Source organism: Harpegnathos saltator, unplaced genomic scaffold (assembly GCF_003227715.2).
Source record: "Harpegnathos saltator strain DR-91 unplaced genomic scaffold, Hsal_v8.6 scaffold627, whole genome shotgun sequence".
Classification (NCBI taxonomy): domain Eukaryota; kingdom Metazoa; phylum Arthropoda; class Insecta; order Hymenoptera; family Formicidae; genus Harpegnathos; species Harpegnathos saltator.
In genome coordinates, this window is record NW_020230457.1 from 407,914 (window position 1) to 431,743 (window position 23,830).

The following is a 23,830-nucleotide window of genomic DNA, read 5'->3' on the forward strand; positions in this document are numbered from 1 at the left end:
AAAGAGAAATTAAATTTACTATCCCAGAAAAATTCGCAACTCAACTGAATTAGTTTTTTAAATATAATAGTATAGTTTAAAATACTAGTCTATTATTCCGTAATAATTATATAACTTTGATGATTTTATTACAATTATTCAATTGTAAGCAATAAATATTTCTAGCAGTATAAAATAATTGTTCATATATTCGACAAGTCTCATAATCGTTCGTATTTTTCATATTACATCACAAGGCGGTGCTAACGACTGGTGCAATTTCGTTACAGCCGTTTGCACTATTTGCTGGAAAGTCTCGTCCTCCTTGCTGGTCACCTCCAAGTTTAAAAGATCGATATGCGCTTTCTTACCGTCCACCGTAACGTACAATTTTTCGCCCTTGAATATCTTGGGAACGGAATCCTCGCCGAACATCTCCTGCAACATCTCGATGAGGCATTCCTTGAAGTGCATTCTGTCCATTTTAGTAGGTGCAGGTAACATCTTCGGCGACTGATCCATTATTTCGGCTTGTAATATTGCAGTGAGAACCGAGTCTGCATACATATCGTTCACGGGCGTCGCTATCCATTCCATTGTCACGATCTTGCCGTCGATTGTAACGTCCACGTTTTTGAACACCCGCAGCTTCTTGTCGTCTATGACTTCCAAGTTGCCAGCTATCTGCGTCAATAAGTGCTTCAACACTGGCAATGAAGCGGAGAAATATACACTCTGCCTTTGTATCACTTGACTCATACTCATGTCGGTATACTTGGATAAGTCACACGGGGCTAGCATGTGATAATTGAAGTTCCTCTTCACCAACACGCCGGACAATTTCTGTCCAGGTTTGGGTGTCTCCATCGCCAACGTGCCCATCACTTTGGCAGTCTTCTCTCCCCGAAAATAAAGCTCCACCGCGACCGTGTTCCTTGGATTGTGTATCTCCATAGTCGTGTTGGGATCGTCCTCGTACTCTCGCTGTAGAGCCGCCTTCAAACGGCCCATCTCGTTCTGCTCACCGTGCACGAGCACCACGTGCGGCGGCTTCAATATACGTATAAATTCCGACGTTTGCTGATAGTCTGTGTGTGCTGAGAAGGATATGTAATCTACGGACATCTTTAGAGGTAATTTTTGTCCGGACATGGTAGTGATTTCTTCAGGTTCTGACAAAATGCCCTTGGCCAATGTACCCTCTACACAGTAACCGGCTATTATGACTCCGTTCTTAGCGTCTGTGCACCAGGACTCGAACAACTCCCTCGACAAGCCACTCTGCATCATACCAGGTGATGCCATTACCACACATGGACCAATGTCCTCAAAATGATCAATTCCTTTTAAATTTGATATATGCTTGAACACAAAAGGATTGTTAATGGCAATTTGCCGCCTGATCTTGTCGTTCATGGCGTTTACATATGTTTGATAGACTGCCATACATTTCTTTGCCAAGGAAGAAGCATAGTAGATTGGGATTTCATGCAATTCCGAATGCTGACCCCAATATTCATCTAAAATGAGCAGAAGTTCTTGTGCTCTTCCCAGTGCGAACACAGGAATCAAGCACCTGCCTCCTCTATTTACAATCTCATGTACAAGATTGGTGAATCTGCCTTCTCGATCCTCCCTTTTTTCATGGATGTGAGTGCCATATGTAGATTCCGTGATCAGTACATCAGGGTGAATATTCGGTATCTCAGCAGCCATTAGATGTCTGTCTTCTTGTCGGCTAAAATCACCGGTATACAAAATCTTCACACCAGCGATTTCTATCATGAACATTGCAGCACCCAATACATGACCTGCATTGTAGGCCCAGAACTTTATACCAAACACATCTTTCTCCTCATGAAAATTGATGGTTTCAATCTTGTCCATGCTAGTCTCCAGATCAGACTCTGTGTACAGCATCTGCTCTGTGGCTATATTGCTGACTTTGATATAATCTGACAATAGCCAGCGATATATAGCTTTAGTAGCGTGAGTCATGAAACAACGGCCCTTAAAGCTCGTTTTTTGTAAGAACCAAGGCAGAGCTCCACAGTGGTCCAGGTGGAAGTGTGATATTAATAGCAAGTCAATTTCATCGGCCTCAACCAGATCGACGAATGGAAGAGCATCCATGCCTGATAGACCAGGATGTATACCACAGTCCAACATAATCCTCTTACCTTTAAATTCTAACATGATACATGATCTACCGACCTCTTGACCGGCACCAAGCGGACGAATCGATAGCAAATCGCTTTCTTCAGCCGGCACTTGCGTGTCACTTTTTCTTTTCGTCATTTTAGCGTTAACAGTAAAGGTTGATTTCTTGAATTATCCTTACCACATGGGTCTTGCGACTTATTGATACCGGACCGCGTTTAGCGCAGTATTTTAAGGTTATCTCGCCGCTGCAGGTTAGTCAAAACTGTGACGGTTAATGCAACGACATAGTCAAAAAATAATATCAGAGTTCCTCGATTGTGTCGCTCGACGTCCTAGTTTTCATAAAATCCCACCGGTCTCGGGTAGTACGAAATATTTCATTGGAAAATAAAACAACAAAGGATATATGTATGCGCTGACTTCTAACGCAGATTCATTCATTCATTCAATTGGTCTGTTCTTTGTAGCTGCACTGTTGAACTGGTGCGATAAGTTAAAGTGAGACAAATATAGGTTTTCTCACTCTAGCTTATTGCACCAGTTCAGCAGTGCAGCTACAAAGAACAGACCAAATAAATGGCTGTGAGTGTACCCCTGTGATGTCAGATGCAATATATTGCAACGCTACAACGCATGCGTGAAAGACGTAGAACTCTATGCCAATGATGGCAATAAAGCGCATCGCAGGGTACATGAAAGGGCGTTATACCGATCAGCTGTCTTCCAGGCTCCAGCGTAGTTTTCCTGCGTTTCTTGCGCGAGTATCTTAGATTATATCTTAGGTTATATTTGTTCAGTGGATACTAAATAACACAGCCATTGGCTGCGTTCAGAAAACACAACAGTTAAGTAATTCGTCAACGTTATTGGTCTGAATGTAAGGATCTAACAGTAAGGACCAATAGTTACTAAGCATTCAGTGAGCGCTTTGTTTTCTGAACGCAACCATTGGTTTCGCCCCAAGAGCGCCCTATTGTATATTTAAGTACGAGTCTATCAAAACTTGTAACGTAGTCGACGCATGTGCAGAAAGTTGTGGAAGGAATAAATGTCTCCAACACTGTTCTCGAGAAATCCAACTTGCAACAACCACGGACATCTATTGGATATTAAACTTAATTTTAAGGGATTTTTTTGTGAAAATGAATATTTATTTCGAAACAAAATGATAAGTACATGTTATTCAAAGTATTGTCCATCGTTAGCAATTTCCTTGCTTTTGAACCATTCCCATCGACTTCAAACGCTTAGAGACGGCCATTTTGGTTACATTTAATGCTTCTGCCAATTTTTCAAGCGTTTGATATCGATCTTCGTCCAGCAATGTCTTCAACTCTTCGTCTTTAAACTTTTTCGGTTGACCAGGGCGTTCCTTGTCTTCCAAATAAAAATCTACATTTTTGAATCGCCTAAACTAGTACTCACAAGTTGACATCGATGGAGCATAATCCTCATAAGCTTCGGAGAGCAAACGAAGACTTTCAGCTGCCGATTTTTTCAAATGGAAACAAAAAAGTAACGCTTCCCGCAAATTGCGTTTCGTTGGCACAAAACTCGACATATTGAATGCGCTAAAAAAATATGTTATTTAAAATTCGACCAAATGAAATATATTGATTCTTAAAGCCTAATGACAGGGCTTTCATATGAAGTCGGCTGCAGTATGGGCCGATGCCATTAGGTACTCATTGCGCCATATCTTGTAAATCCTTTAAAATTAAGTTTAATATCCAATGGGTGTATTCAGTACTACAACCGCTCACTGAGCGCTCAATAAGCTTTTACATTTGATTGGTATATTTTTAATTTAGATTTTAGATTTAAAAATATATACCAATCAGATGCAAGAGCTCACTTAACGCTCAGTGAGCGGTTGTAGTACTGAATGCACCCAGTATATTACATTAAGGCCCATCTACAATGGCTGCAAGAATAAGGTTCTAAGCGTAAGCAGTAAGAAATAGACCAACCATAATCGATTATTCTTATAATAATCGATTGTGGTTGGTCCATTTCTTACTGCTTAGGCTTACAACCTTATTCTTGCAGCCATTATAGATGGGCCTTTAGACTGCTAACTCCCGTATTTCTCAAGATAATTTTGGACTCCGAAAATTGTGTGTTACATAGTATGAGTAAACGTCTGCACATACATAGCGTAAATGGTGAAGAAGACATGTAACATGGCCGATATTCATTATCTTTATGTGTATAAGAAATTACATATGTATATATATATTATTTTTTCATTTCAACTAATTGGACATTAGTATTTCACCACCTACGCATGCGCATGAGTTCAGTACATAGCTTTCGGAACCATATGGGCCAGAGACTTTTGCATAACGCATATAATACACAACGCATAAGAGAATCAACAAATCAGAGTTCTTCATTTCTGGCCTGAGAAGGGAAATGAAGAAAACTAATTGGTTTATTCTCTTATGTGTTATATATTATGTGTTATGCAAAAGCTTGTGCTCTTGTCCTATATTTTATCCTAGCAGAGAGAAGAAAGAGAGGTATCATGGGCCGCTTTTAGGCGAGCCAAGTGCGAAGCGCTCTCTGTGCACATGAACTAACGACGCCAGTGTCCACGATTCTTTACTGATTTCCCTTACTACGCACGCACACATAGCTGTTGGCTCGGTCTATTCGTGTGACACTAATAGACCGAGCCGGCTACGTGTGCGTACGTGGTGGGGGAAATCAGTAAGGAACCATAGACACTGGCGTCGTTAATTCATGTCTACGGTTGTACAGAGAGCGCTTCGTACTTGGCTCGGCTAAAAGCGGCTCATGACATCTCTCCTTCTTCTCTCTGATCCTAGTTTTAGCAATCTAGTAATAATATAGATGTCTGTGGCAACAATCCATAGCTTCTGTATAATACACTAAACTGCTAACTCCTATTGTTCTCCTTATGTATAAGTGTTGCCTATGTATATATAATGCGCGGAGCAGATGCGCAAAATACGGACGCGATTCTAAAGCCAGCGGCACACGGTGTTTGTTTTCGTGCTGGATTGCTTGCTGGATGAAAATACTGCGTTCTCATTGGTACATTTCCGATGGATAGAAATGCACCAATCAGAATGCAGTATTTTCATCCAGCGAGCAATCCAGCACGAAAACAAGCACTGTGTGCCGCTGGCTTTACCTTTCGAAGTGACACACGTATATGTAATTGTCGTTGCAATAAGCCCGAATGTGATACAAGTTTTTAATATCAGTTATAATTAAGAAAAAAATACGTATCGCGAAAAATAATATTGGTAAAATTACGGTAAGTAATAAGATACTCGTGTGTGTGCGTGATCATGAAAAATATATACATGGTATGTGAAATTATAAAATTTTGTTATTAAATTTTTATATAAATTGTAAATAAATACTCACAGAAAAACATGCCGAAACGGTAGCGCGCCTACAAAAGTATATAAAACTGTTTACTGCGCATCCCTTAGTCCGTATTCTACGCAAGTCGTACATACTTTTTGGCAACAGTTAAGCCCTAAATACAATGCCAGGCAACAGGCAATAAGAATAAAAATAGACCAATCACAATAGATTCTTCTCAATAGTCGATTATGATTGGTCTATTTTTATTCTTATTGCCTGTTTCCTGGCATTGTGTTTAGGGCTTTAAAGGGACACAATTAGCAGTCTAGTGTATTATATAGAAGTCTGTGCAACAACCTGATTTCTAGTGACATTTGGTCAAATAAAGACCTCACTAGAGACCAATCGCTTCAGCAGGATTCGTCCAACTACTGCTAGCGGCGCGTCAGTCGAGCTATCGAGGAATCCTAATCGGACGTAACCTCTCAAGGTTAGCAAGGCGATCGCGGCATGCGCACGGCTGTGACGGGGACTCGTCGGGGACTTGTCGGTACAAAGAGAAACAGCGAGAGAAACAGGTGTTTGTAATCGTTCGAACGTAGAGGGCCGCCTGCGAGATGGCAGGCGGCGGCGCTGCGATCGCCGTTGTTCGGTGTAGCTCTTGTTGCTCTCGTTTTCCCAGGCGGAATCCGCATCGCACGTCGCTGTTTTCTGTTGTGTTTTTGGGGCCGTGACCGGGACGGAAAAACATGCCGTTTCGATAATTGTCGCGAGCCAGGGGCGAGCCGTGTGCGTGCGAGTGTCGTGTTCCGTGCCGTGATTGCTCGCGCGCGCGCGCGCGCGCGTGTCCCGAACGTCGTGTGTCCCGTGCGCATTGTGCCGCGTGCCGCGTGCAGGTGTAATTTAATAAGCGCAGGCTGGGGTGGCAGGCTGGCTGGCTGGCTGGCGATTTAACAGGATATCGATTTGTCTGCTGGTGGCGGCGGCGGCGAGCGTAGTGCCGCCGCTGTGTTGTGCCGCTGGCTCCGCATTGGCAGCGCACACACCGTCGCGTCGTTACGGCCGTCAGGCGTGTTACGGGGCAGCCATGGACGTCGATATTTTTGGGGCACAGCAGTCTGGTGGTAGGTCGGCGGTTGTAACGTGTGCGTGCGTGCCCGCGTCGTGTCTGATAAGCGACGAGATGTGACGCGAGGGTCGTCCCGGCGATTATTCCCCCGTTTCACGTCACGCGTCACACGCAGAGAGGAGCGGCCGGAACGGACGGCTGAGAGGCGCACGGACGAAGGCAGAGACACGGCGTAAAACACACGACGTTGCGACGTTGCGGTGCGGAATCGGATCGGATCGTGCTAGACTGGATCGGACTAGAGCGGGGACGGCGGATGCCTGGTGCACGGGATCGTCCGTTAGTCGTTCATCGTGTCGTCGGCTCGACGTAGAGCAGCGGTCTTCCTGAAAGCTGCCAGCTTGTTACTCGCTACGTGTATAAAGGAGCAACTGGTGCAACGATGGAGCTGAACGGCGCAGGGGCGCCCGGTGTCGGGGCCGTGGCTTGTCCTGTGTGCACCTTGTACCTACGTGAAGGCATCAGTCTACAGAAGCATCTGGACACACATCCCAAGGAGCAAGTAATAGATGCTCTCATCAAAGCCAGTTCCTCCTCATTGCATCCGTATCAACAGTATCAACAACAACAGCAGCAGCAGCAACAGACTCCATCGACAGTGTCCACACCACCATTAGTACCGCTGCCACAAGCTGCACCTCAGGGTCACGCTACCATACAGACGCCTCAGGCGTCATCCCAGGTATCGCAAAATGCACATATCCCTGCTCATTCTCCGTACCCCATAGGACCCATCTTTGAGTGCCCGCCTATAAGCACAATGATGCCGCCGCAGTTTACTTCGTTTAGTTATCAGCAGTTTGTGAACAACGGGACCATGATGATACCACAGGCATACGCTATGGCGCCACAGAATAATCAGATGATGCAGATGTTATACAGTCCGTACGGTATGTACCAACAGCAACAGATACCCACCGTCCAAATGATCTCACCAGTTACAGCTATTCCTGGCGCGACTAGAATCAGACCGATGGCCACAATGGCCACGGAGAGTAGCGTCAGAACGACCTTGGCGGTTCCTATAAACAGTCCCGAACCGAAGCAGATTCTACCTGAGATTCTGCCGGAACCCGAGCCGGAGTCCGAGACCGGACAGGTCTTGTCGGACGTGAACATACCAGCTTCCCCTCTGATGGGAACTGTGGCGGACGAGGACGCGACGACCGTCAGACGAGAGGAGGCTGACGACAGCGCGCTGCAAATGGATCACAGAGTGCAGCAGACGCAAAGTTCGACGCCTCCCAGCGAGAGCACAGTGCAGCACGAGTACAATAGCATTCCTAGATCCATCGCGATCACTTGCGCTATAAACAATAGCAGTGTAGACGATAAAGTAGAGATGGTGCTACCGGATATGCAGGACGAGGAAGAGGAGGAGGAAGAGGACGAGGAAGAGGAGTTGGAAATTGTAGCCACGGACTTACAATGTGAAACCGTGGCGTACGAGCAGCCGGAGACGCAGCAGTTCACGCAACAAGTTACGGAAGAGGAATATGTGAGCGACGACAAAGAAGTCGACATGGCAGGCGACACGATTGATTCCATGGCTTGCGAGCATGAGAATGCGGAAACAGCGAGCGGCGAGAGACCCGCGAGTTGCAGCCCCGTCAGCGAGAACGTTCCGCCGTCGCAGGAAGCTACGGAGGGAGACGAAGCGAAAGAACCTGTTCAACCCGAGGTGGAGCAATTGGAGAATCTTTTAATAACTATGATGGAGACGGAGTTCAGCGGTACTTCGCAGAAAGAAGGTAACGGCCAAAATGGCCAGGAGGAGAAGCCGGACGAGAAGGAGAAACCTACGGTGGACCGAATGGAGAGTGTGATTCACGACACGGTGATGACGACTCTTGGCTGCCACGAGAATGATCATATATTGCCCGACATACAGGAGAACGATACGGAGTGCCCGAACGATTACGTAGAGAATGAACTAGATAAAGGCTACTCCTATCGGCACAGGCACGTCAGATCGGCACCGCCGTCTCCCGTCACGAGGAAGGAGCCTGTCTTCAGGGAAGATACCGTCAGCTCCTTGCGCCACGGGACCTATTTGGAGCGTCCGCGAGTCGGCTCGTGCGATAATCTCATTTTGTATCTTCGGGAGGATGACGAGAAGATAGACGAGGAGGACAACTTCGACGAGGCGGACATGGAGATCGAAGAGATCCCCAGCCCGCATACGCCTTTCGCGAGATATGGCAATAACGCAGAATGCGTCAGGTCGCATACACCGTTGTCCGCGATTAGTGGTATATCTGTATTAAGAGTCAGGACGGATCTCAGCAAGCCCTGTTCACCCGCGTCCGTGCACTCATTCTGTCACGTGGATAGTGATAGCTTGAGCCACGACGAGGACAGTAACAACGGAGTAGATAATAATATCGTAGAGAAAGACCCAATTGACTGTTCTCAGGTTGAAGAGAAAATTAAGACTGATCATCAGCAGCAAGCGATGAGCGCGGAGTGCGAAAGTACCGAGAATGTCCAGGAGTCGAGTTACGTGTATCATCATCAGTCGGTGATAACCGAGCACGTCAGTTCGTTTCCTGTAAATCATTCTCAGCAACAGCAACAGCAGCAGCAGCCCGTCTTAACGCACGAGTCGTATTCCATGACCAGCTCCAAGACACACAGCCTGTTAAATTTGTCCGAGTCGATCAATCCCACAACCAGTACCGAGTCCAAGAGCTTTCACTCCACCACCAAGTCACTGATGCCGAAACAATCGATGGAGTTACTCAATATCAATGAGGACGCTCACGCCGGGCCGATCAATGTTTTTGAATTTGAAGGACTACAGATAATAGTTCCTAGTACATTTATAAGTGACTCGTCCCAGAAAGCAGTAAGTGCAACCAGCCAGCAGTCTATGGCGAGCAGCGAGGGTGCAGTAGGTATCGATGAAGAAGTGAAGAGTATCAACATGCGAGCCGACGAAACCATGCCGCCCAGAGGTGAATTGTCGGAACAAGAGAGCAACGGATGTACAGAGCAGTCTGCATGGCAGGTTTGTCAATGCTATCAGATTCTCTCTCTCTCTCTCTCTCTCTCTCTCTCTCTCTCTCTCTCTCTCTCTCTCTCTCTCTCTCTCTCTCTTTCTTTCTCTCTCTCTCTTTCTCTCTCTCTCTCTCTTTCTCTCTCTGTCTCTGTCTCTCTCTCGATACTTCCATATAAATTTTAGTTTTATAAAATTCAAAATTTCAGTTGGTTCTTAAATTTTTAACGTATTGAATCTTTTTTTTATTGTTCTTTATGTTTTTCGTCTGTACACGTTCGTACATTCTTTTAATTTTTTATTTATACTCACACATATCCGTATGCGCACACATTACATGTTATCTTTCTTTTGTAGTCTTTTTGAAATGTTTAATACGTGAAGTGTGTTTGATTCGAACGTTTTAACTCGTAAATGTACTTCACGGATCTTTCCGTAAACAAATTTGCATGTAATTAAAAGAAAGTGTATGTTTTATAAGAAAAAAAGTACTTAATTTACAATGCTTGTAAAGTAATGCTATTATTTTTATACAAAGATTTTTTTCAATTTCATCGTTTTTTTTTAAGTAACTATCCTAGCAGATAATACGCATATTATACTCTGCATATAAATTAATCAATTGTCATTAAGGACTTTATTACATAAATATCATTTAGAAATGCGATAAGATTTTTTTGTTGTTATTTATTTATTGTTATATTATGTTTGGCTTATTAAGTAAAAATATTTAGGCTTAAGGGGATTATTATACTATTATACTTAAAAACTTTATCCACAGGATATTGACGTTTTTTTGCAAAATTTACCTTGTATCGATTGCATAGTATTATAAATTCTTTGTACAATAAAAATATGTGAAAAGGTAAATTGGAGCATTACTCAACATGTAATGAAAACAACAAAAAATTTTAAACTTGACATCTTGAGTTGTCAGTATAAAAGTCTGACACAAAAGTAGTTTGTACATACCGAAAATATGTTTATTCTCCGTAACAAAAATTTCAAAGAACATTACTACATTTTTACAATTGAACCTAACTGAAAAATATATGAAAAATTTACAAAAAGTTTTCTATCTATTCACGTGCATTTTTCTATATGCATTTTTAAGTTTTTCATTTATTAAAACAAAGCAAGACACATGTATATGGAATATATACATGAACATCATACAAACATATATATGAAACATGTATGTTAACACTTATTTGACAACAAAAACAGACTTCATCAAAAGCCGTACAAAAGACAATAATAAAAAATAATGTGTTTCAAAGACTCTTCTAAAAAATTGTTCAGAAATAGATTTATAGAAAAATACCAAGTTCTTCAGATTGAGACAAATATTGGATATTTATCAAAAACGACATTTATAAAAATCATTAAATAAATAAAGCAGGAAAATCATAAAATAATTATATTTCAATATTTTTTCAATTACACACACACACACAACATAATAAATAATATATAATAAAATAATATATATATATTTATATAATTGTGGGAGATTATAATGAGTAGTATTATTATAAAATAAATAGATGAATGATTTGATTTAGGACTGTTACAAAAAAAGATATTTGAAAAGCATTTCTAAAATTCACTAAGTAATCGGATTGTTTTCTTTTTAAGAGGTAATGATTTATGTTGTTGGTTTCTTTTTACATATTACAGGTTTTATACTAGCTTTATTAATGTAATTGATAATAGTTATATATATACATTGAGATATTCAGATAAAAAATTGAAGAACAACTTAACATCGGGACTTGGCATGTGCATGGGTCATATTAAAAAGTACTCATCTGTAAAACGTACATATTGCAATTGAATTATATTAATCCTTTGAATGTGTGCAGAGAGTAGAGAGCGCAACGAAAAATCCTTTTAGCTGCTGGAATATTAAAAAATAGGCTACTCGAAAATATCGATTTTTAACTTGGCATATTTATTATACATGTACAAAGAAATATATTAAAGATATAATGATTGATGATACAGAATGATTCAGAAAGATCATATCTAAAACCCTAAACACGTTTTTCTCGAAACGTGTTTTCAAAATTGACGTGTAAGATTTTTCGAAGATTGTTTAATTATTTGATTTCATACTTCCCACATATCTTCAATATTAGTAGACATGTAAAATAGCGGCAATAATCGCTAGTAGAAACGAAGTGATTTTGTAAATATGTGAAGAAAAATGCTCTAATTTACATTAATGTATTTATATTTAAATTGACACATACACACACACACACACACACACACAGCTTCATGGCGGAAATGATTTACATACTTGTTAAAGAGGACGTATTACTACTAATATTTATAACTATATTTAGTACTCTTTTGCATAACTAAATAAAACTCATAATCTCAATCGCTACATGTCAGCCTTCGACGACAGCTCGTGTGCGATTTTTTCAGCTGTTTTATAGACTCCTTAAGAAACATCGTCAATCAATTCTTCTCTTGTTTTTCGACATAACTCTTTCAGCTCTGATTTCATATCAAGTACATGGGCACAGCACTGTCTTCTTTCTTCAGAATTATCGTTCCGATAATTCCAGGAAGTTCCAAGGAACACGACTATGATCCTCTTGTTCCGTAGTGTTGACTCCAGGACACCAAAACGACTTCCTGTTCTTCTCTAAGCTGCTCCTGCAGGTTATGACGAGCACCAATCTTCCAAGTCTTAGTCACACTATCCCGGATTTAGAATTTAACAGACAGAACCTGTACAGTATGAGATTCTTTCAAATATGTCTTTTTCTTAAACCGTCCAAGATGTTGGATTCAAGGTACTAAGATGATTTGCTGCCCCAATCTAAACTGCTGCTTCAGGCTCTACGAGTTCCGTCCTTTCAGGTCCCAATAAATTCAAATATCTTCTAGGAAACAGAAAAAACTGACGTTGATCCTCCTCAAGCTTCATATCTTATTTCCCATGTTCCTTAAACTCTTCTCTTCTCTCCTCGAACTCTTGGTTTTCGAACAATAAGGAGTACTTCTGTGGACCTAACGTTTTCTTTTAAAGATACTCCAAGTTCCTGCCTTGCCCTGCATTCGTCTGATGCCCCACGGAAAAAACACGGTTAAAAACCATGGGAAAAGTCTCTTCTTAGTAGTCTTCTTAGGAAGATCTTCTAAACAATCTTCATAGACAAGGATAAGGTGTTCGAATCCACCAGGAGAGGCCAGAGAGTCGTTATTTCTTTTCGCAGTTTCTGAGAGTTTTATCAAATTGAACGGAAGTCTAAGATCTTGTTCCAAGCACATCTCAATAGGCGAAAAAGTCTGTAGTGAATTCATGCTTAGCAAAACGATAAGATTTCACTTGGTCATTCGACTGAGGATGCAAATTCTAATAACCGTGTTGACTCTTGGAACAATTGGGGTTCGAAACCTTTTTCTTGATCTATGATCTATTGATGTGGAGTTCCAAGGGACACAAAAGTCTCCAACACCATGAGCAGCAGGAGGAAGTCCAAGAATATTCATTTGCAACCTTTCAAAAGATAATTCTACGTCGCCCTGTTTCTTCTCCATATACAAACAAGGAAATAGAAGTATCATTTATTTAATCAATTCTCCATTGGGCAAAGTTTCCAACTCCGCCAAGCAATCCGGCCAAGCATTTTCGTCTTGTTTGCGGCTTCTCTGGATTCTATTCTGGCGCAATAGTCACAAAAGTTTTGACATGTTTAATGAGAAAAGAGGGTATAGTTGATGTTGTTAGTACTTGCTTTAACTTTTCGAAAGCCTGTTGACACTGTTCAATCCAACAGAATTTATTTTCAAATTTGCTTTCCGAAGCCTGGAAAACACCTCTCGGAGATTCTTCATCATTCCTTGAAACGTAAAACTGAAAACAATTACATCGTCTAAATACACGAGGTAAAATTTGAAAACGTCGTGACGTGTGTCGTCTAGCGGTGCAACGGTGAAACTTTGAGTATTTTCGTGGTCGGTGCTGTGCGGCGACAGTGCGTACGACGAAGATCAATCTCGATCTATGCGCCATGCTTTCGCCGTTAACATTAGGAAATTGATGTTGTATGCTGTGGGTCTTTGTCTTGTTGAAAAATGAAATAATTTCCGGAGCAATTATGAGTATAAGGCAGTGTTGTATGTTTTTTATATATCTTTGTACTGAAATTGATTCATAATTCCGTTAATTTATCGTATTTGGTTCTGGTCGATTTCGAGAAAAAATGTTTACAACATAATATTAAGTTGGTGCAAAAATTGCGGTTTGTATCATTTTAAGTTTGGCGCCGATTTTTCTAGTTATCTTTTCCAATTACCGTTATCTTTTCCAGAATTCTATCTTGTAGGAATAAACAAACTTGTTTCCCATTAGGAGAAATATATACAGGCTAATGGTCTTTATTTTAATGAATATAATTTTTAACTAATATATGCGTCTTTATACTCGATGCGTAAAAATCGGAATTATTTTTACACCAACCTAATATTTCCACCGCCATGTTTGATTTTGAATACAAGTCTTGTACGACGTCTACCATATCGTATTCCATCGGATGTCAAACGATTGAATTTTGATCTATTAGAAAACATTACTTCTCCTCAATTCTTCGGTATTCGATGCGGTATTCGAACTTCAGTGAAAATAATTCTCAATTTCCGATTTCTTGGGCTCATCACTGGCTTTTCTACGCAATTTGTCCATTGAGTCCCTTGAAAACGTCTTCTAACAGTTTCAGCATGAATTTCTATGTCAATTATCCGACTTTCCGCTACAATATCAGTAACTATACTTTTTCTTGCTTAAGCGATGAAATCTTCAATTCATTTTTATAATAGTTTTTCGTAGTCGGCTGATTGCAACATGAATTAGTCTTTTAAAGTTTGCACCATGGCTGCTTGCAAATCGTTTCTGATCGATTTGTAGTATTCGCTATCTTTAAAAATTTTCTTTAACATTGCAACGAGCTTTTTTCTTCTGGACTTAAATTCCAATTTCTATCAATATTTTTATACTTCATATGTACATGGTAATAATAAATAATAATAAATAAATGATAGAGGCTATATTAGTAATTTTTTTATACGCACTTTTGTATGTATATCTTGTTCGAAATCTTGTTATAAATTAATGCCGTTAAGAATTATATCAGCCATGGCAAACGTAAGAAAAACAAATACTGCTTATTCATGAAGATTACTCTTTACCTATCGAACAGTTTCCAAGTATGAATATAAACATTTTAGCTATACATATATAAATATTTTAGGAGAAAAGAAACATACAATCCGCATGCATTTAGAGTTCAGAATAAACGTCTCAAATTCATGTCTGCTACCCCTGATTTCCTAAAATTTTCAAATTTAATACTTTTCCGTTGTGAGAGGTTGCTTCTTTTGGCAGGAAGTATGTAATTTCCATTTTGCACCGACGTCATTTTCTTAATTTGCAATTTCTCAGTCCGGCCCGGAGTATGCGCCTTTGATATAGATATATCGAAGATATGTGGAAAGTCTTGAAGTCAATCGGGCCAATAGTCTCTGAGAAATCTTGCATGTCGACTCCGGAAACATAGTTTCCAGAAAAATGTGTTTAAAATATGTTGTCAGATAAGATTAACATACGATAAGACAGATAAGCACCAACACGATCGTGCTACCCCTTTTGTGTATCATGTAGATACATATGTTGTTTTGTTTCACTATATTAGGTGCAATGGAAACTTGATGCAGACTTTTCGTATTTGAGCTTTTCTGGGCGAAAAAACACGCTTTCAACATGTACAAATCGCAAAACTTTTATATTGGGCAGATGTTTATACCAACTAATGGGGGGCTCGAGATGCTGAAATGTCGTTTTTGTTACATATTGAGCAGTGCTTCAAAATTAATTTCTGTATGTATTTTTATTATATAAAAGCATTCGTAATTCTGTGGAACATCAATACGACGTTAAGCTTGCAGAAAAAGATTCAGTATTCTGTTGGTAAGGTTTTCAAGTACGGCATTCCCTTAATCTACTTGGAAACGTTTGTTATTTTATCGTAGTCGTTATTATTATAAAAACCTTCAACATTTTTATATTTTATATATTATTTTTATATTTTTATATTATTTTTATATTTCTATATTTTATATTTTTATAATATTTATATTATTGTTGTGTATACACAAGTGTTGTGTAACAATATGCCAATGATCTTGCATGTTTGATAAGATAGAGAAAACGTTTTGTTGCTATATAAAATAATATATAGAGTATCTCTAAAGTCAGACCCCATCCCTTGGAAACGGCTTTAAACATGGGAAAATGTTTCAGAAAAAGTTGTAAAAAGTTGAAAAACAAAAGTTGTACGATTTCAAAAAGGACACATAACAACTATATCATTTAGAGAGCCACTTCTGAGATATTCACTGATCATTATGTTTCTTAAACGGAAACCTCAACTTTTTATTATGCCTTTCTACTAATTAACTTTAACAACTTTTGTTTGAGATATTTTGTTATTTGCTTAATATTTTTTGAGATATTTAAGAAAAACTTGGTAACTTTCTCAATATTTAACTTATGATATCTCACTAATTATTTGCCGGAAGAAAAAATAGTACTAGACCTTTTTACTCTATTTGGTCTCAAGAATATTGTTACAATAGTGCCCTAACTTTTGTTAACTTATCAACTTTTGGAAATTTTAAAATCATCAAATTAACAAAAATCAGGGCGCTATTGTAACAATATATTCTTGAAACCAAGTAGAGTAAAAAAGTCTAGTACCACTTTTTCTTCCGACGAACAGTTAGCGAGATATCGCAAGGTAAATATTGAAAAAGTTACCAAGTTTTCCTTAAATATCCCAAAAAATATTAGGCAAATAAAAAAATGTTTCAAACAAAAATCATTAAAGTTAATAGATAAAAAAAAGAAGACATACTAAAAAGTTGGGGTTTCCATTTAAGAAAAGTAATGATTAGTGAATACCTCGAAAGTGGCTATCTATAAAATGATATAGCTGTTATAATATGTCCCTTTTGAAACCATACAATTTTTGTCTGAAACATTTTTTATATTTAAATCCATTTCCGAGATTCAGGGGTGAAGTCGGCGGACTTAGGAGATACTCTGTTATCGGTTAAATAGATAAATAGATAAGGTAATTTATTAGAAATACATCTAACAAATATGGGATAAGTTGTACGAATTGAACAGTAACAAATGAAACATTGGTACGTGTCTGTACAACTACAACTTTCTTGCCACAGCTAGCCAAAATATAAATTGCAAAAGAGGAGGACAATTTAAGAGGGCAATAGAGATAGGAGAATGATCACGTAGTTGTTTGAAATGTCATGGTGCATATTGGCATGGTATGTTGCACTTCTAAATAATATATTTGTTCCATAGCTGTACATGGGACAAGAATCCTCACGCATGTCCACTTCTTACGACCTTCTGGCACGGGAAAGCTGGGAGGAATCCGAAGGATCCGACAACGAGATCAGTGGGCCCCTACTGGACAGTAGATCGTTGGCCACGCACTTCACGTCGAGTTTGTTTCTGGACCGGGATCGGAAGACACCGACGAAACGGACGTTCAAGTGTTATCATTGTAGCGAGGTATTCGATTGTCCTAAGGAACGCAGAGTTCACATGACTACGGTGCACAAGGGAGCGGTGCCTAGTAGCAGTAGGGATCAGTTAGAACAGCCGGAGGTGAAGGACATCAAGTTGCTCGACAATCGGATGAACGTGTTCGACGACATATTCGTGCCGGGTTTGCACGTGCAGCAGATGTATCATCAGCAGCAGCCGCTGCTGCATCAGCTTCAGCCGCCGCCGCCGTCGGACCTGGGCAAGGCGGAGGCCGGAGATCAGAAGATCGACAATCTAGCGATACCGTCGACCATCGAGGTAACCTGCGCGATATGCAGCCAACGATTTAACAGCGAGAAGTCCCTGCAGGTGCACCACAAGCGTATGCACATCGCCGAGGTGAACAAGCGTATTCGCGAGAACGCCAAGTGTCAGATATGCAGCGAGGAGTTCCCGACGGTGTTCCTCTTCAACGCCCACCTGAAGATACACCCACTGGAATGCAGCCAGTGCGGCAAGTACTTCTACAGAAAGCAGAACTTCAAGCTCCACATGAAGCGTCACCTCGGCATCAAACCGTTCCCCTGTACCGTGTGCGACAAGGCGTTCCTGACTAAGCAGAAGCTGGACGAGCACACCAACGGGCACACCGGTAACGCCCCGGTCAAGTGTAGCCTGTGCAACGAAACCTTCCGTAGATATTCGAACTTAACGCAGCACAAGAACCGGCACCACCTCAACATCAAGAAGAAGCTCAAGGACTACATATGCCACTGCGGCGAGGTGTTCCACACGAAGAAGAAGCTGGCCTGGCACAAGGAGACGCACGACGAGAAGCCGAAGGCGTGCACGTACTGTAACGAGAGATTCATTCACATGGCCAGTCTCACGCGTCATATGCGTCGCGCCCACAACCGGCGATTCGTGCCCGACGCTCAGCGCGAGAGCGAGAACGTCGAGTGTCCCATATGCAAGTGCATCTACCTGCGCTCGTCGTTAGCGGTGCATATGCGCGTGCACAACGGCGAGCGACCGTACGAGTGTCAGGTATGCTCCAAGGCGTTCAGCACCAAGTGGAACCTGCAGTTGCACAAGTGGACCCACGCGGCGCGCAGCACCAAGCCGTTCAAGTGTAATCAGTGTAGCGCCGCGTTCTACCGTCACAGCGACTACACGGCGCACATGAATTCCCACCGCAACGTGCGACCGTACACGTGCAACTACTGCGGCGCTCAGTTCATACGGAAGTACAACTGCCTGCGGCACGTGAAAGAGCACGAGGAGAACAAGGCGTACACGTGCGACGTGTGCAACAAGACCTTCCATCGCTCGTACTATCTGAAGGAGCACCTGCGCGTGCACTCGGGTGCGCGGCCGTACACGTGTCACATCTGCGGCAAGACCAGCGGCACCAAGTCCAATCACAACAAGCACGTTAGGATTCACCACGCGCGCGAGCCTGTAAATACCGAGAACTAAAGAAGGCGGACATTAGACCCTTCGTCGCTCGCGCTCGCGAGAGTTCGGACCTCTCTTCCCTTGTTTTCTTCTTTACGTAGCTCGAGACACGTCGGACTCGGCGCGCTGTACTTACAGCGGTAAGCGGATGTTCAGGACTGGATGATGATGACGGGACTGTTTTCTCTTTGTATCGGCCAGCATGATTGGCACCGCCCCGCGCGATCTCGTCTCGACTCTTCAGGAGTCAGACAATCGGAGTTGCGGAGATCGTAAGCCCGATCGTCAATCGCTGTCTTTAAATGGTAATTCGATTCAGCCTGAATCACACAGAGGGATCCGCTAACTCGTTCGCGATCCGTGTTCCTGCTCGAAGTCGTAGGCATAATTACGAAAACGGGAAACAAAATTTAGTTTAGATTAGCGCTAAATAGGTGGCGCAACTGGCCGTCGATGTAATCGAATGCAGCTTTCAATTGAGGTAACAAATACACATACACACACACATACACGTGCGTGCATTCGTCAGACGGGGAAGACGCAATAGCGTGTACGTGTACACGCGCTGATAACAATGAAAAGATTAAGTCACTGTAACGGTATCCGTGTGCTGAGTCTGAAGCGCTGGGTCTACCGTCGGGATTTTTATTCGATTTTCCACGAACATTACGTTATATATACGCGTCCGACGTTTTTAATATCATCATCCTGAAGCTACATATAAATCTTTTATATATCCAAAAGTGTCTTATAAATAGCAGCACTTTAAGCATTACCGATTTGCCATACGTTGCATGATCCGAGAACATGATATTGATTCGTCGTTCGTGTGGTTTGAACAAGTTGTGTGCAATACCATTTTCTAATGTGTGCCGACGATCTCGAATAACAATTTCCCTCGTCGTTGAAACTCGCTACATTCTTGAGTTCTCTGATGTGTATAATTTTATTGTATAGAATTGTAATTTTTATTACTCCTCAATTATTTGGAAAACTTCTAACTAAAAATTACTTAGTAAGTCTGTCTACTATTTTTTTTTTTTCTTATATCAGGTGTATGCAAAAATTTTAGTTTTTTTTCCTTCTGCCTTCTGATGTTTTTACTTTAGATTGAAATGTTTTCCCGCTGTTTTGTGTTCCTATAAAGTTGGCATTGAACTTTCTAATATTCCGTATTCATAGTTAGACCTTATATTTGAGGCCTCCTTATATCCATCTTTAGATGCTGCATGGATTATTTTATTGGCTACAGACCATTTGAAGATAAACTTAAGGAAGCCTTAAATATAACGCCTGACTATGAATACGGGTGTAAAATACTATTCATTATGATTTATTGGTGCACCTTAACCTTCAAAATAGGTGATACAATGAGCGATGAAAAACTTTATATTCGACATTGCATTTCTGGTTTGATCACTGATGATACAGAAAGCTGTCTGCCCTTATCTGTAAATCTGCATTTAGGATTATCATACATAATCCACTTTTCATCACTGATAACAATGTTGAAGAAAAAATCTTTCTTGCGCTCTCTGAAAAACAGTAAAACACACGTATTCAACCGGATAATGTTTTGCGACATAACTCATATTGCATTCACTTTCGAGCCTCCTCCTCATTCATCTCCTGAATTTTTCACTTTTTATGCAATCGCCTTGAAACTATTGCTTGATCAACCTTGAATCGTTCTGCAAGTTCTACTTGCGTTTAGGACAGCTTTTCATTCAATGACGCTTCTAAAATATCGGCCTTTCATGACGTTACAGAGCGCGGATATCAAAATCATTGTTTTTAAAGCGATGAAAGCAATATTTGCACTGTGGAACGCAATATTTTCCCAAAGAACAGAACAAATGGGTTCACGTGCTTTAGCAGCATTTTTTCCTGGCTGGAATTCATATCGAATGCAGTGTCGTATATAAAGGTTTTCATCGCTCATATTGCATCAACTTTTTTCTTCTGATACAATGATCAATATAGATCACCATTTATCAACCACCATTATATCAACTGTTATTTTTAAGGTAATGAATCATAACGAATGTTTTGGAAAGTTCAATACAAACCTTAGAAAAACACAAAGCGGCAGGAAAATATTTAAATTAAAAAAATTATTACATTAGACGGTTGAAAAAAAAGACAAACTTTTGCATAGACCTAATGGATTCTTTTATTTTTCAATTACTTGTACATTTTGTAGATTTTTTATAACTTCAATTACTTGTCTCTGTGTACTACATTTTTCATAGATTCTTATAATTTTAGCAGGAATTTACGTATCAGGAATTTATATCAGTGTACAATATAAGCAATTGTCATGCTTAACATCCGTCTGTCGTGTTAAATAAAAAAAAGAAGAAAAAAAGAAAAAAGGATGTATCGGCTAAACACACTTTCGACGATCGAGGGAAAATTTTTATCGAGCAAATCAATACTTTGTAAATTCATGATTACTGATTTTACGCACTATGATGTTTCGATGAATGTTCGTTACGTATAAATTGTAATACATACTCAATTCGACTACATTATATATAATATTCGTATATATATGTCGCTCTTCTGGCGAAAGAAGAGTGTTCACTTTATCTTATTAAAACTTTTCTTTTCTCTCTTTATTTATTATATTGCTATTGAATTTTTTTGTTTTATCGGTTTTTTTTGTTAACGGTTGAATACGGTTAGATATTTATAATTTCAAACGATAATAAACATTTTTTTTGTATGTGCGTATAACATTTATTAAAATTGTATGTTAAATTTTTCAGTTTATTCTGTATTAAATTTTCGCATTATTCAGTTTAGGTTGCATCAAAATGTGATTTAGTTTTGACGACACAAAATTAAGTTAAGTTAATAAGTTGTTATTTATGATATATAATGAATATATCAGGCTATTCCTCATTATTATACCGGATTGGTATTTTATTCGCGTTACGTTACGTGCTACTTTTTTTTCCTTTTATTTTTCAAATAATTACGTACTATGTAGGTCCAGTGACTTGAGACTTCAATTAGTTAAGATAATGAAATTTTTAATGAAAATTAACTAATATATCGTCTCAATGACAAGGTAGTTCCTGCGAAAGGAGGGCTACGCAATTGAAACACGTTTGCCAACTAAATAGTAATTAATTATTATGTAAAAGTATTATAAATCGATCCATTAATACTTACAGAAGTACGAAACACTTTTACGTGTCGATGGTTGTAAAAAAATTTTTCTTTTTTTACGATATCTATATCTTTACGTGAGGTGTGCATGTTGCAAATTCGCGCATCGTTGGCGAATATAGTAAGTGTGGAACGGCTCGTATTTAATTGCGTTCAATTTTCTACGCAAAAGGGCCTATTAAAACTAATATTATCACTACCGACTATCACACAATAGTTGCGAATCTTAGTTTTTATTCTTCTATATTTATATATTTTGCAATGTGTAAGGCCGTATTTTTTATTGGTTACTATATATAATTCCAAGACTGATCGGTGTTGGTCCTTCGTATATTGCTCTCTAATACAAATCAAATATAGTTACTTTTATCAGCATTTTAATTTTATGTCGCTATATCGTTGCACGATAATTCGCCTGAATTATCAATATCGTGTGTTCGTGTACACGACATCGATGATTGAAGCAAATATACGTGAGTACGAAAAGCGAGGAACACTTCAACATCCGAAGAAACGCGAAAGACCGGTGATTTAAATTTAAAAATGTTATTCAGCGCCTTCTTGTTATTTTAACGTAAGGGAGCAATGTTGAAGACAGGGTATAAAGCTGTCTGAATATGTGTATTGGTGGTCATAGATGTTACTGAATGTGTTTGATTAATTTTCTACAAATCGTGTGCTAAAACGAGTTCTAATTATTAATTTTAGGAAATCAATAGAAAATTGATATAGAGATAAAAAAGATAAACGCTTGTGAGAATTCGTTCGTGGATATTTGAATAACTAATTAAATCTGAAGGTGTCAACATAGCGCTAAAAATTTATACGATAATACAGTGCAACATTTTGAACGTTTACGTGTAGTATAATGGAAATTTTTGTTTGAAAGATGTTAACCCTTTGTACTCGAAATGATTGTCATCATCTAATATTATGTCGGATACTTCTTGTAAGAATGTGCAAACATTTTTACTTTTGCTATTCTTACGAATTATGGAACACTGCTCAGCTAAGATTACAACTTGTTGTTAATTAAAATAGGCAAATAATTGAAGAGAATAATATTAAAAAATGTTGTGGATACGCATACATATTAAATTTGGACAGAGAATATCTCGCTAGTTCTAGAGAATATAGATTGTGCACCGATACAAACAATCACACACTGAAAACAAATGCGAATATGTGGATGTGATAAAATATGGAAAGAATGTAATGTCTGTCTGTGTAATGTTAATACGAGAATCATTAAAGTAGATGTAAGATATCGTTATAAAATGTATTCGAGCAGTGTGGAAGTGAAAGTAAGTGTGATTGACGGTAAACGAATTTAATTTTTTTTTGTCGCAAGGTTCTATTCGTGATAGAGTTGTACATTATGACTAAGGACAAATTTAATATTGTATGAGCAACTTTGTATGAAAGAACTTGTAATTTCTAACTTCTCGCAGCTCTAGTCTGTACTGGATAAGAATAACTAACAGAAAGACAGAATATCCGAAACTAAATTCTTTGCAATATAACACATAATATTATACACAGAATGTCTTAACAGACGCGGATAATATTTTAATCTCAACTTGGTTTGTCAAATTTTGAATCTTACTAATTATCAAAAACAAGAAAACTCAAAGATTTTAAGTTTTAAAAATACAATTTGATAATGTAATATTTTTTATTTAATTGTTCATTCAACTCAAAATGGATTTTAATTCAGTTCTGATGATATTGATATATCTGATATCTAAATTAAAAAGAGACATGTCAGAGAAAATGATCTGTCTAAGAATTTTTACTGAACAAAATCAATATCGAACTCATCAGATCTATATAAGTGTAGATTTCTAAAATATTAATCGCACGTCTTGGGATACCCTGTGTATAGTCTGTATATATTTGGAATATTAAAACTTTGCACACAATATTCGCATGTCATAATCAAGCACAAAGGGTTAAATTATTTCTCTCTTAATCATCAATACATGAGATAGAAATA

At 39.4% G+C, this 23,830-nt stretch overlaps 2 protein-coding genes across 2 annotated transcripts; one reads left to right on the forward strand and one right to left on the reverse strand.

Moving 5' to 3' along the window:
- Positions 1 to 20: 20 nt before the first annotated feature.
- Cpsf73 (cleavage and polyadenylation specificity factor 73) lies at positions 21 to 2,609 on the reverse strand. The gene has a single exon (XM_011147952.3). The coding sequence runs from the start codon at positions 2,275 to 2,277 to the stop codon at positions 220 to 222; it is 2,058 nt and encodes a 685-aa protein (XP_011146254.1). The 5' UTR covers positions 2,278 to 2,609; the 3' UTR covers positions 21 to 219.
- Positions 2,610 to 6,081: 3,472 nt separating this feature from the next.
- On the forward strand, positions 6,082 to 19,699 carry LOC105187254 (uncharacterized). The gene is made up of 2 exons (XM_011147951.2): positions 6,082 to 9,623; positions 17,011 to 19,699. Exons 1-2 carry the CDS (start codon positions 6,996 to 6,998, stop codon positions 18,676 to 18,678), a joined length of 4,296 nt encoding a protein of 1,431 aa, XP_011146253.1. The 5' UTR covers positions 6,082 to 6,995; the 3' UTR covers positions 18,679 to 19,699.
- Positions 19,700 to 23,830: the final 4,131 nt, after the last annotated feature.